At 34.9% G+C, this 18,765-nt stretch overlaps 1 protein-coding gene and 1 pseudogene across 1 annotated transcript; one reads left to right on the forward strand and one right to left on the reverse strand.

Annotated features, from left to right (window-relative positions):
* The first annotated feature begins 232 nt into the window (after positions 1 to 232).
* On the forward strand, positions 233 to 1,463 carry LOC11426790 (prohibitin-3, mitochondrial-like; annotated as a pseudogene).
* A 9,938-nt stretch (positions 1,464 to 11,401) lies between these two features.
* On the reverse strand, positions 11,402 to 17,805 carry LOC11428851 (uncharacterized). Its single transcript, XM_003617524.4, has 9 exons — positions 17,122 to 17,805; positions 16,343 to 16,391; positions 16,057 to 16,141; positions 15,912 to 15,957; positions 15,728 to 15,826; positions 14,409 to 14,477; positions 13,972 to 14,314; positions 13,687 to 13,832; positions 11,402 to 13,595 (listed from the first exon to the last, which is right to left on the reverse strand). Exons 1-9 carry the CDS (start codon positions 17,620 to 17,622, stop codon positions 12,054 to 12,056), a joined length of 2,880 nt encoding a protein of 959 aa, XP_003617572.1. The 5' UTR covers positions 17,623 to 17,805; the 3' UTR covers positions 11,402 to 12,053.
* Positions 17,806 to 18,765: the final 960 nt, after the last annotated feature.

Raw genomic sequence — 18,765 nt, forward strand, 5'->3', positions numbered from 1 at the left:
TATTTCGGTTGGGTTTGAGGGTAATTTCTTGTTTTAGTAGCAGGTTTTATAATTTTCCTCTTCTACAAGGCACACCCTTTTGGCCACATTTATTTTTTTCTCAACTCTATAATTTTCCCCTTCGACAAGTCACAGGTGTTTCGCCACATTTATTTATTTAAATAACAAAAAATAAAAACAGTTCCCCTAAACCCTAAAACCCTCCCTCCAACCCTAAAACCCTTTCTCCAAAATGATAAGCAGCAAAGCAATAGCATCCATCGTCTCCAAGAAAGCTCGCTTGGCTTTGGGTCTCGGCGCCGCTGCAACTACTGTGTACTCCTCTGTCCTTGTCGACCAATTCCACGGCACTCTTCCAGAATCTGTTGGTGAAGGAACTCATTTCCTGATCCCATGGGTTCAAAAGCCCTACATCTTGGATGTCCGCGCTCGTACTCACACTCTCTCAGCCATCTTCGCTACCGATGATCATGAGCCGGTGAATCTCACTCTCCGTGTTATCTCTCGTCCCGATGTTCAATGTCTTCCTACTATTGTTCAGAATCTTGGTCTTGATTCTTGAATATGATAAGATTCTTCATTCTATTGCTAATGAGGTTCTCGATCCGTTGTTGCTAAATCTAGTCCGTTGATGCTTTTTATAAGTCATTCTTGGTATTCTGATCGAGTTAGAGATGCTTTTGTTCAACGTGCTAAGGATGTAAATATTCTTATTGACGAGGTTGACATTACTCGTTTCTCTTGTACTGACAACCCTAGATAAATATTTATTTGTCTATTTGATAATAATCATATTTTTGAATATATTGATAATCTATATGACTAACTTGATGTTGCTCTACATTTCAGAGACTGAATTGTTTGGGTATTTATTTATTTTACGGATCCATCTGATTTTAGGGTTTCAACTTTAGGGACCAATCTGAAAGTGCTAACTAAAGATAACATTTGAACTAAAATTACCCGCAATTTATCATATCAAGATGTTTTGTCAAATTTTTTTTCATTTCAGTGACCATTTTGTTTGTGCCTCCGTATTTCAGGGACCAATTGAAGTTTCACTAGCTTACTGCAACAACAAACTATTAATTTATTACTAACTTATATATCTAATTAATTTATTAATAGGCTCGAGATCACTTAATCATTAACTCCAACTGACTAATTAATCTACTTAATCATGAAGTGGCATTTTCATTTTCATGTACTCATTCTCCGTATGACCCAACATCAGGCTTTTTGAGCAGAAGCTGGTGGCACCAATGGAGGAGAAAGACGATTTTATGATTACTTTGATGACGGAATGCCAAAAGAGTCCAGAAATATGTGATGTTCTTAAGACGCTACGTCGTTTTGAGCGTTGCCATCGGATTGGCCATAATACGACTGTTTGTCTGGACATTATTGGAGACCTCCCTCTTGATTTTATGAATATGCAATTGGGTCGTAATCCTCCGTATTGATGGAACGTCATCCGATAGTGGTAAATTTTGGGTTGAATCAAACTCAACCATAGAAGTCTTAACAGTTATGTTTATGAACTCTTATAGCATATATATTCCAATGCTTACATTTTGTACGTGGGTTGAAGATAACTCCTCCTTCCGTCTCAGTTTGATTGTTGCTTCCGGATTGTGGACGGTTCTTAGCGAAATGATTAATTATGTTGATTGCAATGGTAAAATTAGTAGAAATCATTTACTAAAAACACATTTTTTATTAATTGTAATTAGTTGAGTAGTTAAGTAACTTAAAATTCAATAAATAAAAGTAGGGTTAATAATGTTTTTCACCCTTGTAATATATGTCATTTTCGCTTTTCGCCCCTATAAAATTTTCGGTTTGATTTGCACCCTCGTAATTTTTTTTTCTTCCGGAAAACACCTCTAATAGGCCATTTTCAGAATTTTTTCAAGAAATTTTGGTTTTTGAATGACCTATTAAGGGTGTTTTTCGGAAAATAAAAATTTTACGAGGGTGCAAATCAAACCGAAAATTTTATAGGGGCGAAAACCGGAAATGACATATATTATAGGGGTGAAAAACACTATTAATCCATAAAAGTATATTGGTGGAAAAATATAATAAATGTTTTATTAATATTCTAAAGTGACAACTTTTTTGAGATAGAGAAAAAAATGTTTAAGTGACCATTAAAATTGGACGGAGAATAAATAAATAAATAGTCTCTATAAGAGCAACTGCATTACATATTTTAAATAGTCTATATACCTTTTGGTCCCTATAAAAAAAAAAAAAATCTTCAACATTTTTTAGTTCCCGTAAAAGATTTCTTCAACATTTTTAATTGCTATAACAAAATTATGTCAATATTTTTTGTCCTAAAGATGTTAAAGGAAAATAGTTTACAATTTTTTGCCAACATTTTTAGTTACCGTAAAGAATTTCGGTCAACATTTTATGTCCCTTAAAATGTTAAAGGAAAATATTATATAGACTAAAAATTATGATTTTATTTTGTATGGACTAAAAATAAAACTCTGGATATTTACAAAGACTCATTTACAGCAAAAAAAAAAAAAAAACTTAATCAATCCTTTTAAATATATTTTTAAATGTTTTATGTTAAAAAACATGTTGACATAGATTTAATGACAATACATGAAAATGTTCTTAATTTTATTGCATCTGCCAAGATCCTAACTCCTAAGCAACAGCCGACTACTATATATAACTTTTTGTTTGAAGGTGTGTTACTTTTGTTTAGATGTTTTAACCTCAACTTCTTTTTTTTATAGAATTTAAAGTTAGAGAATCGAAATTCACTTTATTCCATTTATTCAAGTGAAGTGTTCTAAGCCTCTCCGATTTCTATACTTCTAAATAATATTAAGCTTCTTTCTTTTTGATGGTTAAAGACAAAATCTAAAATATTGTTTTTGACCATCATAGATGGTGGCTTAACCTTTTGTTGTGTGTGGGCATATGTTGATTTTGTTTCACTCCTTGGTTTTGCTCTTGCGGGTTTTGTAACACAATTATATAACTTTTTTAACCTCTTCTTCAGTACACCTTATATTGGAGAGAGTGCGATTTAGCAGTAATGTATTTCATTTTACCCTTCTTCAAAAAAAATCTTTCTTGCATGATTGATGCTGGAAATATTGATGAGAGGAGTCGCATTCTAACTTCTAATTAGGTTGAGGTGATGAACCCAATTTTTAGTTACATCAGGTCCAAAATAAATGCATCTCCATGTGCTCAAAGAATAAAATTTTGATTGACAATTTTATTTTATTTTTGCAAGCAGTAACGACAACAAAATATTTTAATTCTTCTTTTTTTTTTTGACAAAAATATTTTAATTCTTCTTTTTGAAAGCATTTTAGTCGTGTTAATTAAGACAGTGCTATCCTACGTCAAACAGTCTTACTCGGTTACTCCTATATTTCATTAATGTATATATGATTTTTTTTTTAATTAAAAAGTAGTTCTAGAAAGCAAAATGGGACAATGTGAACACAGAGAGAAATCGTCAACCAAATAAGTTAGCCCAACACGTTTTGAATTAATAAATCATTTGACTATGTTATACCCTTTTATTAGAGGCAAAATGTGCTTAAATATAGGGATGGAGGAAGTAAAAAACAATTCATCATCCCCGTGAACTTAGCTCATTTGAAGGATATTAAATATTATATGCAGAAATCAGGGTTCGAACATGGACACTCCATGAGTTCTAGTCACTAGACTATTTGACCAAAAAAAAAAAAAACAACTCACTCGTTTACGGTTTTGCCTATGAAAATAAAATTAAAAATATCATTTGAGTGTCTAACATGAATCAACGCGTGGTCATACCACCATTGATCAGCCGGGATCAAGCAAATTAGCAACACACTAGTGGCCAAAACCCACTCATGGGTGGTATAAGTGCAATATAGATACATTGGTTTCATTGTCGCTCAATAAGTTAGGACTCGGTATATGTATAAGAGATAATGAAGGTGGCTTTGTCATTACTAAAACTGATTAGTTCTCTCCACTTTGTGCTGTAAAAGTGGATGAAGCAATGAGATTGTATATTGCTTTAGGTTTGGTGGCAGACCTTCAGTTAGATAACATTGATGTTGATTTTGTATTAGATATAAAGAAGATCATTGATTACTTTAAAACATGGATAGATGATGTTACTAAGTTTGGTTGTATAACGTATGCTTGTAAGCAACTGTTTCAAAACACTTTTCAAAACTCTCATATCAATGTCAAGTTTAATCGAAGACAAACAAATGATAACGTTCATGCATTAGTAAAGATTGTCTCGTTTAATGTCTGCCTCCACTTCTATACTAATGTAGCGCCAGTATTTATTTCATGATTGACGATTGCTAAGAAAATGAATTGAGTTTGTTTCCTAAAAAATAAAAAATAAAATAAACTTAGAAACTACTAACGTAATACCAGCATTGTGTGTCACTGTTCGTAAATGTATGAGGAAAAAAATAATTTAACATACCTCGAGTGTGTTCAGAAAATGCAAAGTGAAATATTAATTTTACACCATTATATAATGCGTTTTACACGATCGACAAATCACGACCTCTTAAAAGTGCGATTTTAGAAATAATTATAGATAAAATCAAACACTGTCAATGATAATTGTAAATGGTAGACAATATTATTTTTTTACGTATTTCATCAAATAGTGCAGTAAATTTTATATAGTCAATTAGACATACTAATTTTAGTAACAAAAAATAAAACACATGAAATTCTAATTAATCTAACTAATATGTATGTAGCTAATTTTTACACATTTATTTTTGTTAACCATCAAGGGCCATAATATTTTAGTCGTAGTAAGTATTGTCTAACTAATAACTTTTACATCTTTAATAATTCAGATGATGTATACCTAAATTAAATTTAAAGGTTAATGAGAATCGTTTTTTTTTTTTGGTTACAAATTACAATCGTCATTTTACAACAACGTTGAACTGGACTAGTTACTTTTTTTGTACAAATTTTATAATATTATTTTGACTATTACTTTTCTCATCCTATGGTCTTCTCCCGCGTGCTGTAAAATTTTTAAAAATGTCTTTGTGCATTCCAGATTTTAAAATCAGAATTCATGTTTACTATTTCAGATTTTATAATCCGAACAATTCTTATGTATCAGTCATCAGACTCTCTCACATTTCAGTAGTTTTGAGTTTTGCTTTAAAAACAACAAAAAAACTAAAAAATGCAAAAAATCTGTCAAATAAAATCATAAAAATATAAAAATAGCACCAAAAAATTCTAAAAATCAAATAAAACTAATGCAAATTTTTTCAGATTTTTCTGAGAATATGAAAAATTAAAAATTAAAAAAATGGGTCTAAATGATGGAATTTTGGATTTTGAGGGGCGGAGTCCCGTAAGAAGTTCCTTCTTTTGGAGTCATGATCCTTGAATTTTTTATGATTTTCTAGGGAAGTTTCGGAACAATCCGACCAAGTAGTCCGGAAACCCGATTTTTGACTAATTAAGAACAGGTAACAATGACCCAAAACAGAAGGGATGAGAGTTAGGAAGATTAATATTGTCCCTAAAATGATTGTCCATGTTACAAGCATGTTTAGAATTTGTACTGATACAATTCGGATTATATAATCTGAAATATTTTACCTTGAAAAATGATGTTTAGGGGGTTTCCGGATTATGTAATCCGAAAACATCATATAACGTGCCCTATTTTTTGAAGTTTCCGGATTACAAAATCCGGAAAAATCTGTTACTCATTTTTTCACCCTTCAACAAAAGAAAACATCATTATGGATTATATAATCTGGAATGCTCCGAGGGTAATTTTGGAGAAAAAAAATAGGGCGCGCGAAGAAATGCATAGTGTGAGAAAAGTAATGCTCTATTATTTTATTCAAACAAAGGAAATTGTCATGTTATACAGTTTTCCACCCCAGCAGCCAACCAGAATTGACCCCTATAACGTCCCTACTTTCAACTACCATAATTATCATATATACACACAACTTTGTATATGTGTGAAAGTTGCATATTTTGCATACATTTTTCATTTTCATTTTCATTTCAATATGGCTTTGTATTTATCAAATATCTTTGGGTGCTTCTCTGAGTCCTCATCTCCACAATCTAAAAGATACGAATGCAACGGTGATGTTTGTGTTCTCAGAAATCCAAAGGAAAATATTAACAAAAAAGCATCCAACACCAATAATAAGCAAAAGCAATTTTCTCGTTTTTCTATCAAATGGTCTCCAAGATCACGCTTCTGAATAGCAAGGCTCATGATTCTTCTATAAACAGGTTGATTAGTGTTATTGATTCATCAGTGTAATTCTCTTTGTTCCATCTATATATTGTTTTTTTTTTTTTTTTGGAGAGGATATATTGTATTTTTTGTTGTTATTATGAATTAGCATGCATATGCATATGAGGTATAGGATTGTGATCGTTAAGTGAACTATTGGAGGCTACAAAAAGTGGCATATTATTTATTTTTCTTCTCATCAATTAATATATATCCTACCTTATTCCATCTTGATTTTTTCTTAATGTGACTTTATTTTAATCTCTTATGGTTACACGATTCTGCTGAATCATTAAGGTGATCGCATGAAATAATTGTTTTTATGTTTTAGTTATTTCTTGTAAACAATTAAAGTAAATTTTTAGGATTGAAGAAAATAATTTGTCTTAATCCTCCAAATTATAAGAAAAATGTCATATAATCTACAATTTGGTTGAAATATAACTAAATATTAATTAAAGATTGTTTCGATCAACAACCAAATATCAAACTCAGGTGGTACGGATCGATTTGATCCTAATCAAAGTTCATTAATCAATTGAGTACACTTTGTTTTAAAAAAAAAAAAAAAAAACTAGATGCCTGTAAATACTTGCTTATAAGTATTTGACGGATACTCGTGTGGATATAAAGTGATCACGAATAGTATATTTACCTAACAGATCTAATAAGGAATCGTACTCATTGACATCCCTTGGTAACTTTGCTGGAGGATTTGTATTTGCTTGTGGGAAAAGTTTTGTTTTGAACTGAGTTGGAGTAAATTGTAATTCACTCAATATTAAGAAAGTTAACCATATATATACACGGTGTGACATCAGTATTATATGTATATTAAACTATATAGCTTAGGGATTTCTCTCTTCTTTTTTTTTTGGATAAAAAGGGGCAACCGCAACAGACAACGAAACTGAAAAGAACCTAAAATCTTTTGAAAATGGTACAGAACAACTATCACCTAACAAAGCTACATAAGCAAAAGGAGGAATGAGATCACCATCGTAATGATAAGTTCATTACTCTCTTTAAGTTGGACGGATCTTTTCATGAATGCAAATTATACGGACCCTTAAACTGAACCTAACCATATGTTTAAACTTTAAAGAGCTAAATTACTCTATCCGATCTCGAATATAAACAACAAAATAGTAGTTTTAGATAATGAGAATGGTCAAAAAAAAGTTGTACAGTGAGTCAAAAAAGAGTTGTAGAAGTTTTTTATTGACGTCGTAATACAAGTTAAGTTACAATCACATGAAACAATACAAAAATATGGAAGATAAACATAAATGTACGATGATTAGGTGATGAATGAATCTACAAGGTACCGACTCCCAACGACCAAAATCATGTTAGATGGAATGAATGAATGGGGTAGATTAGGTAATGAATGAAAGAATTAATGAACAATTTTGTCAGATGACATTATCTTCTGAGTCAATTTTATGATATTCAAGTGAGACAAGTTTCGCATCATATAAAAACTTATTTTGAATATTTGATCAATACATCTTGCTAAATATGAGATCATATGAGTGATTGATTCAATGATACAAAATATTTGTGCTTGGTATGAGAACTGAGTCGTATTCAGCTATGCATATTTAAACAAACTTTAGTCTAATGTTGATAATTAGTAAATTTTTCTCGAGACAAGAGTTACCAGTTACCACTAAGTTCATAATGGTGTGAAAATTGCTGTTGACACATCTTGTTAGGCAGAAACACGAGTAAAATACCAAAATACCTCTCGGTAGTTAACTGCAGAGGAAACAGGAAAATACCCTTCGGTATCAAAATACCAAAGCAGAGGCAGTAGCTTCATTTCCTAAACCTGTAATGTGTTTCAAACACAAAACACAACATATGTACTTGTTTTTTTTACGCATAATGGTTCAAATCACAAAATAAATATTGGCGCAAATGCACATCTTAATTAAACCAACATTTTTACCATTAAACAAAGTAAAATATCCCAATGAAATTAAAACTAATGTCATCAAAATACGAATATACAAATCAATGTCATCAAAATACAAAAACTAAAAAACAAGTCCTAAAAAACGAACTACTGCTAGTCCTGGTCCTGCTGATGTTGTTGGTGCCTCCTCCTCGGCCTCTGGCCTTGCCTCCTGGCCAATATCGCCGCGATCTGCTCTCTAACATGGCTCATGGCCTGAAACCATTGTTGAGGGCTCATGACCTCCGTCTGACCCATCTGCACATCTGCATAGGCAACAACACTGCTAACCATGTCATATGTATCAAGCGAGCTTCTCGCCTCGTACCGCTCTCACTGCTCTTCAATGATATGTTCCTCATTTGCTGGCCTCGGAAGATCTCTTGGAAGAGGTGGCAAAATCTGAGGATGAGGCACCTTAGTGTACCATAACACATAGCCCTCCTTCATACGCCATGTCGGCTCACCCCAATCAGGCTCCTTAAGCGTGTGAGTGCGGAAGTCAACAAATGTCTGCACAATCTGAGGCGGTGGCAGCTTTACAACATCCGACGGGCATGTGAAAAGTGTTGGTCTCGGGATGTCATCTCTCGCATAGAGTCATCAACAAAGCATGAGGCACAATGGCGTAGCCCAGGTAAACCAAATCATGTAATCCGCTCTCCCTAAGCGGATCCCAAAACCATCTCTGATTGTCGTTTGGACGTCCGAGACTCAAAATCTTAGCCCCATGATTAATTGGTTTTACAACACGCGCCTTACGAACCTGAAATAATAGAAAAATAAACATAGTTTAAACAATGTAAACATTTAACTAAACAAAATAAAACTTAACAAATGCAAAAATAAAAATCACAAATTTAAATTGCCGCACGTATTTTTAATTTAAGACATAACACATGTAAAACTTAAAACTTAAAAAAAACACATAACAAAAACAATTTAAATCATAATTAAACATAAAGAAAACATTAAAAGTTGAAAAAAAAAATATAAAGAAAATAATTAAATACAAAAAAAAAAAAAAAAACTTATGTTATTTGAATTATACCAAAGCGGCAATGACACATGGTTGGAATAAGAGTGCAGCAGAGATATATTTTCCGGTCCTCCAGGAAAGGGAGGCTCCACAGGTAACACTACTGGGGCAGCCGCTGCTGCAATGTCATCATCATCTGGTATATGTTGTTGCTCTGGTATATGATCCTGGTCATACCCACCATCAGTCGCATCGTGGTGTACCTGATCCTGATAATTCAGGTACTCCACCTCCTAGGTCGGGCCAACCACCTGCGACTCTTCAGACTGTGTAGCCTGCGAAGCCTTAGAAGCCTGAGAAGTCCCTGAACCATCCCCCCTCCGACCTCTACCCCTCTTTGGGATGTGCCCCCTTTGCCTCTCCTTTCGATGGCTCTAAGTCATCGCACGCCTACCACCAATCATCTTAAATGGATCAATCGGGTCCTGCTCAGACATATCTACACAAACAATTAAAAAATTTACATCATTTCCATAACCTAATCAAACACTTTGTGTGCATCATTTCAATATAATCTAAACTAAACCTTCACATTTAAATATAATCATTCACATCTCAATATAACCTTCACATTTCAATATAAACATAAACATTCAATATAATCATTATAATCATCATTTCAACATAAACATAAACATTCACATTTCAATAAACATAAACATAACTAAACCTAAAACCATTCAATATAATCATCATTTCAATATAATTTATGTGCATCATTTCTATCATAACCTAAACATCATTCAATATAATTTTCATAATCTAAACTAACTAAATAATCAATAAAATTGTTATTAAGGCATTTTATCAAACACTTTGTGTGCAAAGTATAAAACATATTCAAATTGTGTTCATTTGTCACCATTCAAAACCACATTATCATTAAACATCATTTAAACAGCATAGGCAACAACTACATTCATTTATCAATTCATAAAATACACATGCAATCATCAAATTGTCAATTTTAAAATTAACCCTAACACATGCAAACTACTCAAAAAAAAATTAAAAACTTAACCTAAACAAACTAACATTAACATTGCAATGATCAATGGTACTTACTTGTGATAATGTGGGGATGATTGGCTTGCAATTCGTGAAAATGGAATTTGGAGAGAATTTGGGACATTTTTGAACAAAAGAAGGAAACTGCAAAACTGAGTTTCTGCTTCTGTTTATGTTTAGCACGTCTCGGCAGTTATCTGCCGAGCTTTTCCTCGAGAGTTAACTGCCGCCGGTTCATTTTTTCCTCGGCAGTAACTGCCGAGGGGCATTTGCGTCTTTTATATGTGTTTCTCAGCCAAATCAAATGTGTCAACAGCAATCTTCTAATGGTGTGGACCTAGTTTGTTACCTAAACCTTGGACCCAGAAAGAAACTTTCACGGCTTTGTCCTTCTCAAATATTTCTGCTGCCCCTATGAATCTTCTAGGAAGGAATCCAAGCCACTTATAGTTGTTTAAAACGGCTATGGTTGTACTCAAAAGGACAGAAAAAGACACAGCTGGAAAGTATTCAAAGAGTGTGTTTTCAGACTTTGGATAAATTGATAAAAATACACTTGCTTAGCATTTTTTTAACAAATTATTTTCTTTATCTTATGTAAAAACATTTTTAAACAAAAATGTATTCAAAAAATTTAAATATATAACTTTAACTAAAAAAATACTTTTTTTTTTTTTTGAAAGAACTAAAAAAATACTTATAAAGTACAAATGAACGTGTGTAAATCCAAATGCATGCAATATTCACACCTAGTTTATGCTTTATTATTTACTATCTAATAATGGGTATTTGTCTACCTTGAAGCCATCCAAAAATTTAAACACTGAAAGTGGGAACCACCATACATTTGATGCTTAGTTTCATTCATTCGTGTAACCTTGTTCAATGTCTCTAAATGACAAGCTGATTTTGTACTTCAATAATGTGCTTCAACTCCATTAACTAGCAATGAAGACCCCACCCGAAAGGTAAGAGTTAGTGAAAGCCACAAGTTTCACTTACAAAACTCAAAATTGAACAGGAGTCACATATCATAGATACATTCTTTGGGGTCTACCAAGAAAATAAAACAACACAAGAAGCAGAAGACAAGGTGGTCTAATTTCAATTTCAAATGGTGGATGGTATTTAACCTGAATATTCATGTAGGCAGTTTAATCGGTTGAAACAAGAAAAAGCAAATTTGCTCTTGCATTCGCGACACATAAACATTTCATGTACAGAATAATAACATTAAGGCCTAAAATGTGACATGTAATCTTCTGATGAAATGAAAATCTAGGCAACTCAATTTCATCCATTTGTAATGAATGTACAAGGCATCAACGGGATATTTTACCATCTAATGAAAAATCTAAGCATTAACCATAATCAATTGACCCGTTGCTATTTTCTGTGGTTTTCAACTCCAAGATAATACAAATACATGCTGCAGCATGTCAATAATCCCTTTCTGGGAAATATGGAAAGGTTCTAGAGCTATTTTCTCCCAAGTGTTTGAACATAAGGAAACTCATTGTGATTTACCTTGTGTCAAATCCTACTTAAGAAAACCATAAGATCCCCAACATAAGCATCCAAGGGATAATAATCTTCTACAGCACATGGTATCCATTTCATACCTTTCAAAGTAACAAAGCGGTAACCTTTTCCTCAACTTTATGAATCAAAATCAGAATCCAATGACAAGAGCCGAAATTCAAGGAGTCAAATTTTTGCAGAAACATGCGCATCAGAATTGGAACACCGTGTCATAGCTGCAAAGCCAGGTCTGGTTGTTGCGAGTCAACCAGCACGCCAGAAGATTGTTTTGCAGGGGACCCAGGTGATTGGAAATCAACGTTCAAGTCAGGCGGAAGTGTTTCTTGTTTCTGTCTTGGTTGACTATGAGGCCGGACAGCTTGCCAAGGGGGCTGCATTTGAAATCTTGCTAAGTCGGAAGCTGCTACTTGAGGGAAAACCATAGGCCGGTTTGAAAACTGTGAAACACCAACTGCATGCATGTGTTGAGGTACAAGTGCCTGAAATGGGAAATTGTTCTTCTCTGCCTGGAAAGGCATTCCACCAGCAGGAAACTCAGCCCTGATTCTTGAAAGATGCTGCTGGTACTCTCGGGTCGGGTTGTACAGTGACTCTGCAGAGATCTGGTTTTTGGGTGAACTAGAACTTTCAGGTCCTTGTTTAAACCCTGCAGCTCCTACAGACATCCATGCACGGGCAGCTGCTGCTGAGGCATTACTTAAGTCTTCTCTCCATCCAGGTGGAACTGATGGAGTTACTGGTGGAGTTTCGGCCGGGGAATGATTGGATGAACTTGAAGCCTGCTGTTTTTGTGCCTTCTCAGCTAACATCTTCATCAGCTGAACTGGGTCGCTAAGACTCTGCTCTTGCCCATGGGTAACAAAGGGAGCCGATCTGGCTGTTTGAGTTGATGTACTTTCAGATGATGGTGCAGTCATCCGTCTATTGAAACTATTATTCCTGACTTTGCCATTAGGTAACTCTCCAATAACAACTCCATTAGCATCTGGCTGCTTGAAAGGCATAGACGTTAAAATGTTAATGTTGCTTGGTATCATCTCTCTAGGTTTAGAAATAGCAGCAGGAGCACTACTTGTAAGCTTCGAAACTAGACTGGCATTGTTCAGATCGCTTGCGGGTAAAGAGTTCAACTCCACTTGTTTCAAACCCTTATTCTCAGATTTGCCAATGTTCCTTGTTTGGACATTCGGTTGTTGATGAATGAGATTGATAGAAGCATTCGGTTGTTGATGAGTGAGATTGATAGAAGCATTTGATTGTTGATGAGTGAGATTGATAGAAGCATTCGGTCTTACTCCAGCAGAACCAAAGAAAGATGGTTTTGCTTCTGATGTGATCCCACAGCTAGGGCGAACTGAAGGCTGTTTCCCCTCAAACAACGATGGTTTTCCTTCTGATGTGAGCCCACAACCAGGGCGAACTGAAGGCTGTTTCCCTTCAAACATCGGTTGATTTACAGGATGTTCAAAGGTGGACTCTACATTCTTACCATTTTTGCCTACCTCTGTCAGTTTAGTAGTAGACAGCAGCTTTGTTGCCAGACTAGGTTGCTCTTTCTGGACACGGTTATCAAGCATCAATACTGGGGTTGGAAGTGGTTCATACTCTCCAACCCAACCTCGACCATATTTACAGCCCGATGGCAGTGCCTGTTGAATCTTCTGGGAAGCTATTCGCCAAGCAGTAGGTCCTAGAGTTGCAGCATAACGAGCCAAACTCCTGGCATAGGAATATTCAGCTTGAAGTCCAACCTGTTGCCAAAAATAATACAACATTAAATGCATTGAACAAGAAAAGAAAGCTAAAGTTATTCAAGGATTAAATTTCACTCCTGATACATACAGTAACTAACTGCTTAAGTTCACTCTCAAATGTCGTAAATACTGAATCAGATCTAGTAACTGGTAGATTAGACATGTTATAAGTAGCACGACGTTCATATTCTTGCACAGTTGATTTCCTTCCCATCTTGGAGAGAAGGCCTTTCCCTGAAACAATAAAATAATAAAATCAAACAAAAATGGTCAGATGTTTCATTAAGATCCTAATTTGGAAGAATGCAAAAAATAAAACATTGAAGTCACAGTATAACAGATCAGATGGAGAGCTTGATCTCTTCTCGGATACCTGATATGAAGTCTTCTGCTTTCTCTTGATTTGCATCAATAAAGAAAGAACTTCCCAAAAGACCATCAATGTTGCCAGGCCTTTCACAGAGGATACCTTGCATTGGATGGGAAATTGGATGGGAAATTGGCAGTACATCTCCAGTAGTAGCAAGAGTCGCACCAGAGCAGAAATCAGAGCCAACAGGTTCCTGTGAAGTATAACCAAGTGGCCTTTTGGCCAGCTTCTTACCTAAGGAATTGGATCCTGTTTTTTGTTCAGATTTCAGCTCACTCTGAGAGCGTTCCAAGTTGATCCTTAACTTCTCAAACTTCTTTCTAGCTAGTTCTTGTATTGAGCGTGCCTGCAACAAATACAGGGATCATTAAGCAAGCACAACCAAATGGTTAGTTGCCATTATATTCAAGCAAATCGAAAGAAAATAATCATCTTCCTACCTGTTTGTGGTATATAGTATCTGACGAATTGTACTGCATTGCATTTGAACAAATCAAAAATACATCACTCTGCATTCAACAATGCATTCAAATGTCAGTAAAATAATTTGTTTTTAATGCACCACTTGGTCAGGAAAGTGCTATCTATGTGCAGTTTAAAATTGATTCAGACGATAAAGCAAACAAAGATCGGGATTTTAATGAAATAAAGGGATCCTTATTAACGTAACAATTTTGTAATTAACAGATATCATTGTCTTCTCCTGCATCCCTTTCATCTAAAAGACGGTCCAATATATCCCTAATGCCTATCAACGGTCAACCTCTAGAAATTGCAGTCCTCTGTGGCCTTACTGGGCATAAAATTGTTTTTTTTTGAGATTTGAGTGAAGATTGATGGCAAGCCATGCATCATAAGGTATATCATATCGGCGTTGCCTTTGCTTTCCTAGTAAATCAAGATTTGCAACCTAAAATCATCTATGTCAAGCACATCTGTTCATGCATTACAAGTTTATAACAACCAGAATAAGAATAACACTAACGATTCACAAAGCATGGAGGAAAACCAGTAACAAAGAAGGCCATTAAACCTAATTTAAACAAATGAATAGACATCATTTTTTGTATGCAAATGTCTGGTCTGCTCGTAACTTAATTTAAGCAAAATCATAAAAGTCAACGACAGTCAACAGCCAAACCTTTTACACCAGGTAGAGTTAGATTCAAAGATTTATGGATGTCATAGAGTTCTATCATATGCATTATGTCCAAAGATACAGTTTATCTCTAAATTTCTCTTGATGATTTAGTCTATAGTTTTTTTATCTCTATCTACCTTATAATTATTGGATTATATCTACCATCTGGCCGGCTCTCTTTACTGGTGTTTCTACATATTTTCTCCATCATACCCAAACCACCTAAGACAAGATTCTACCATCTCTAAAATGGGGACTACCCTAATTATCTCTATAATGATTGTATTTTGTATCCTGTTTTGCCTAGTGTTTAAGCAAGATCATACCATGAGGGTGAAACTGCAATATTACCACCAAGTTAAGAAGACTATCATTTATGATTTATCAATGCCAAAATAGACAAGTTATCAGACAAAAAAAAAAAAAATACTTTCTTTACACCTTTGATGTCAATGACTTCGACAAATCCTAATCTATCGTTGGATTCAACAAAAACAAGAAGCATAGACAAAATAGAATACCAGTATAATCATTTTGCCAAAACAATCAAAATCTCAAAAAGAAAATAAATCTGCACTGCCTATATCAACTACGAACGGTCAATAGATTTTAACACACCTCGAATTGTTCCAATGTAGTATAAGATCCATTTGCCAACTTCTTCCGCACGGTGGCAAAGTCCATGGGATTATCAATGACATCATGATAATCAGGAAGCTGCAACGAGGAAAAGAACTGAATTTCCAACGCAGATTGCATTCAAATATCAAGATAAATAATTTACGGAAAGAAAAATCCACACCTCTTCCGGATCAACTGGCTCAGCATACACACCATATGTGTCCTTCCTGCCATCATCCAAGTTAAGAAAACAAACAACATAAAACACTTCATCATCATCAAAAATACAAAAGAGCAGAAAACAGGAATAAAAAAAAACCACTTACTTTTGAAGCTTGTCAAGGATCAATTCAAGGGTCCTCTTATCTGGCAACGGCAACGGAATCCCGGACAGAGCCTTCAAAGGGGTTCCTAACAGTGGAGACAAAAAAGCAAGATGAGAAGCTCAATTACCAAGGCGTTTAATAAAAAAATCATAAGTGCATGTTTGATATCACGATGGTCTGCCGAAATCACGATGATAGTGCCAAACTCACCGTGAATCCAACCGTGCACCGTAAAAAGTGAGAAATTTAAGAATTACAAAAGAAACAACAAATCAGAAACACAAACCTGTAACAGAGTGGAGCCCTTTAGAATCATCCACTTTTATACCCTTTACCTGTCACAAGAAAAACCACACACACCAAGAAACACAAACACACAATTAATAATGTTAATCTAAAACCGTTAAAAAAGAAAAGACTAACAAAGAGTGCGATGCGATTAAGACAGGAACAGAGACAGAACAACAATGCGTAGTTTAAGGTTATAGTTACAGACACATAACCATAGATATAGTTATAAATAGATATGGAGAGAGAAAACGAAAGCGTAATCAAAGAAACTCAACATGTGTGTGTGTGTTAGTTTTTGACAGTTGACCCGTTAGTTATCTCTCCCCAAAATCCCGACACACAGACAGAGAGGGTGAAAGATAGAGAGAGAAAAACCTAGAGAGAGAAAGAAGATATAAATTGAATAATGGACCAATTGGTATCATTCATTCATCTCCCAACAAAAAAAATCTCAGTGATTTTCGCTGACATGGACACAAACACATACACACGCTTTCTTCCTTAAACCCCACACAACCCAACCACACAAATCCAAAACCAAATGCATTTTCATTTTCACTATTTACTTTTCATTTTTCAATTTTATTTTCAGTTTCAGCATATGAACCACCAACACAGACACCGGACACAAACTGACACAGACACCGGAAGACAGCGACACCGATAGATGAAAATTGATGCCAGTGATCCATTTGAGAAAATTAATTAGTTGAATGTAATCGCATGCTGACACCAACATGTCTTCGATCAGAAGTGTCAGTGCTTTTCACATACCTCACCCCTATCAGCTTCACCTTCTTCTTCATCATCTTCATGTTCTTCAGCATTTTCATTATCTCCTTCAACTATTTCTTCTTCCTCTTCTCTTTCATCTTCTTCATTTTCCTCATCCTCTTCATCATCATCAACCCTATCTACACTTTTTCTTCCATTTTTCCGTTTCTTAAACTCAGGCGCGTGTCCCACACGCGACCTACCGCGACTGGTCTTCAAATCCTCTTCATCATCCTCATCTTCTTCCTCATCCACACCCTGGTTCAACTTCTCAACAAGCTTCAACTTCTTCTTCTCTCTCCTCCTCTCATCTTCATCTTCTTCTTCCTCCTCATCCTCATCAAGATAATCATCAAAGTCAATGATAGGATACCTCACATTCCGCCGCCGTCGACTCCGTCGTAAGTCAGATTGAGTCGTCGACGGAGATTGACCGGAACGGCGAGCTAGATCTGCTTTAGAAGGTCGTCCTTTCTTCTTCCTCCTCACGATCTGACCCATGCTTGAGTTTCTCTCTCTAGAAATGTGTTTTTCTCTCTCTCTCTAAAACCCTGTTTGGGTTTCTCTCTCTTGCTTTGGGTTGGGTTCCATTAATTTTTTGAGTGTGAGTGAGTGGGTGTGTTTTGGCTTTTTTTGTGACCGAGCCTCGGTTTCTAGACACGGACCTCAGGTTCGGATCAGGTTGAGCTTTTCATGACTCTCACTCTTTTCTTTTTACTCTTTCTTTATGGCTTAATTAATGCTATCACTTTTCTTTCACAAAAATGGCTTAATGCTTTTTTTCTTTATAAAAAAAATGGCTTAACATTTTATTTATACAAATCTAAAGTTAGTGTCTAGTTCAAGGAATGAAAAGAAGACAAAACTATTTACAAAAATTTATATTTACTTTGCTCTAAAGGCTCGAAATTGGAATAACGATTGTATTTGATCTCTAACATAAATTAATGGTTTTTTCTAGATTACCTTTGAAAAATGGTGGGTAATTTACCCACCAACCAATGAAAATGAGCAATTTGTTGGTGGGATCAAGATAGTTCATGGATACCGGTGCTTATGTGGCTAATGTGTATTGGTTGGGGTAAAATTTTTTTTTTTGAACAAATCAAAATGAAATATATTGCTCAAAAGAAGAGTGATTCACCCCGCATAAGGTGTGCTAAAACGATGAATCACTCAAAGTCTGATACAAAAACTAGGTGACTGACACAAACCCAAGTCATCAACAACTAAAAATAAAAAAATTAGGCAGCCCCTATACAAAGAAGTGGGTGCCTCCACCAATCATGAAAATCAAATGCCAAAGTTACAGAATTTGACGAGAGCCATAAAAAAGAATTCAGCTTCACCTTTTCGACAATATTGTAAGGATCAATTACTGTATCTTTGAATAAGCAGTTATTTCTCTCCTTCCATATTGCACATACACAGGCAAGCCAAATAACCTTAAGATAAAAATATGAAGCTCGTGGCATACCCACCAAATGAGTAAACTGAAAGTAGTGAACCGCAACCGAACCTGGAAGAACATAAGAAATACCAATCCAGTGACATAAAAAATACCAAACTTTTCCAAACAATTCACAACCTAAAACAAGATGCTCCGCCGTCTCAATGAGACCACATCCTCCAACACACAAAGTG

Source organism: Medicago truncatula, chromosome 5, assembly GCF_003473485.1.
Source record: "Medicago truncatula cultivar Jemalong A17 chromosome 5, MtrunA17r5.0-ANR, whole genome shotgun sequence".
Taxonomy (NCBI): domain Eukaryota; kingdom Viridiplantae; phylum Streptophyta; class Magnoliopsida; order Fabales; family Fabaceae; genus Medicago; species Medicago truncatula.

Bases quoted from the DNA above. Each gene is read 5' to 3' on its own strand.
- LOC11428851 (XM_003617524.4), bottom strand. From the start codon at position 17,622: ATGGGTCAGATCGTGAGGAGGAAGAAGAAAGGACGACCTTCTAAAGCA. The intron at 15,958-16,056 runs GTAAGTGGTTTT...GGATGATGGCAG, and splicing joins ATCCTTGACAAGCTTCAAAA to GAAGGACACATATGGTGTGT. The intron at 14,315-14,408 runs GTAGGAAGATGA...TATTTGTTGCAG, and splicing joins ATACTATATACCACAAACAG to GCACGCTCAATACAAGAACT.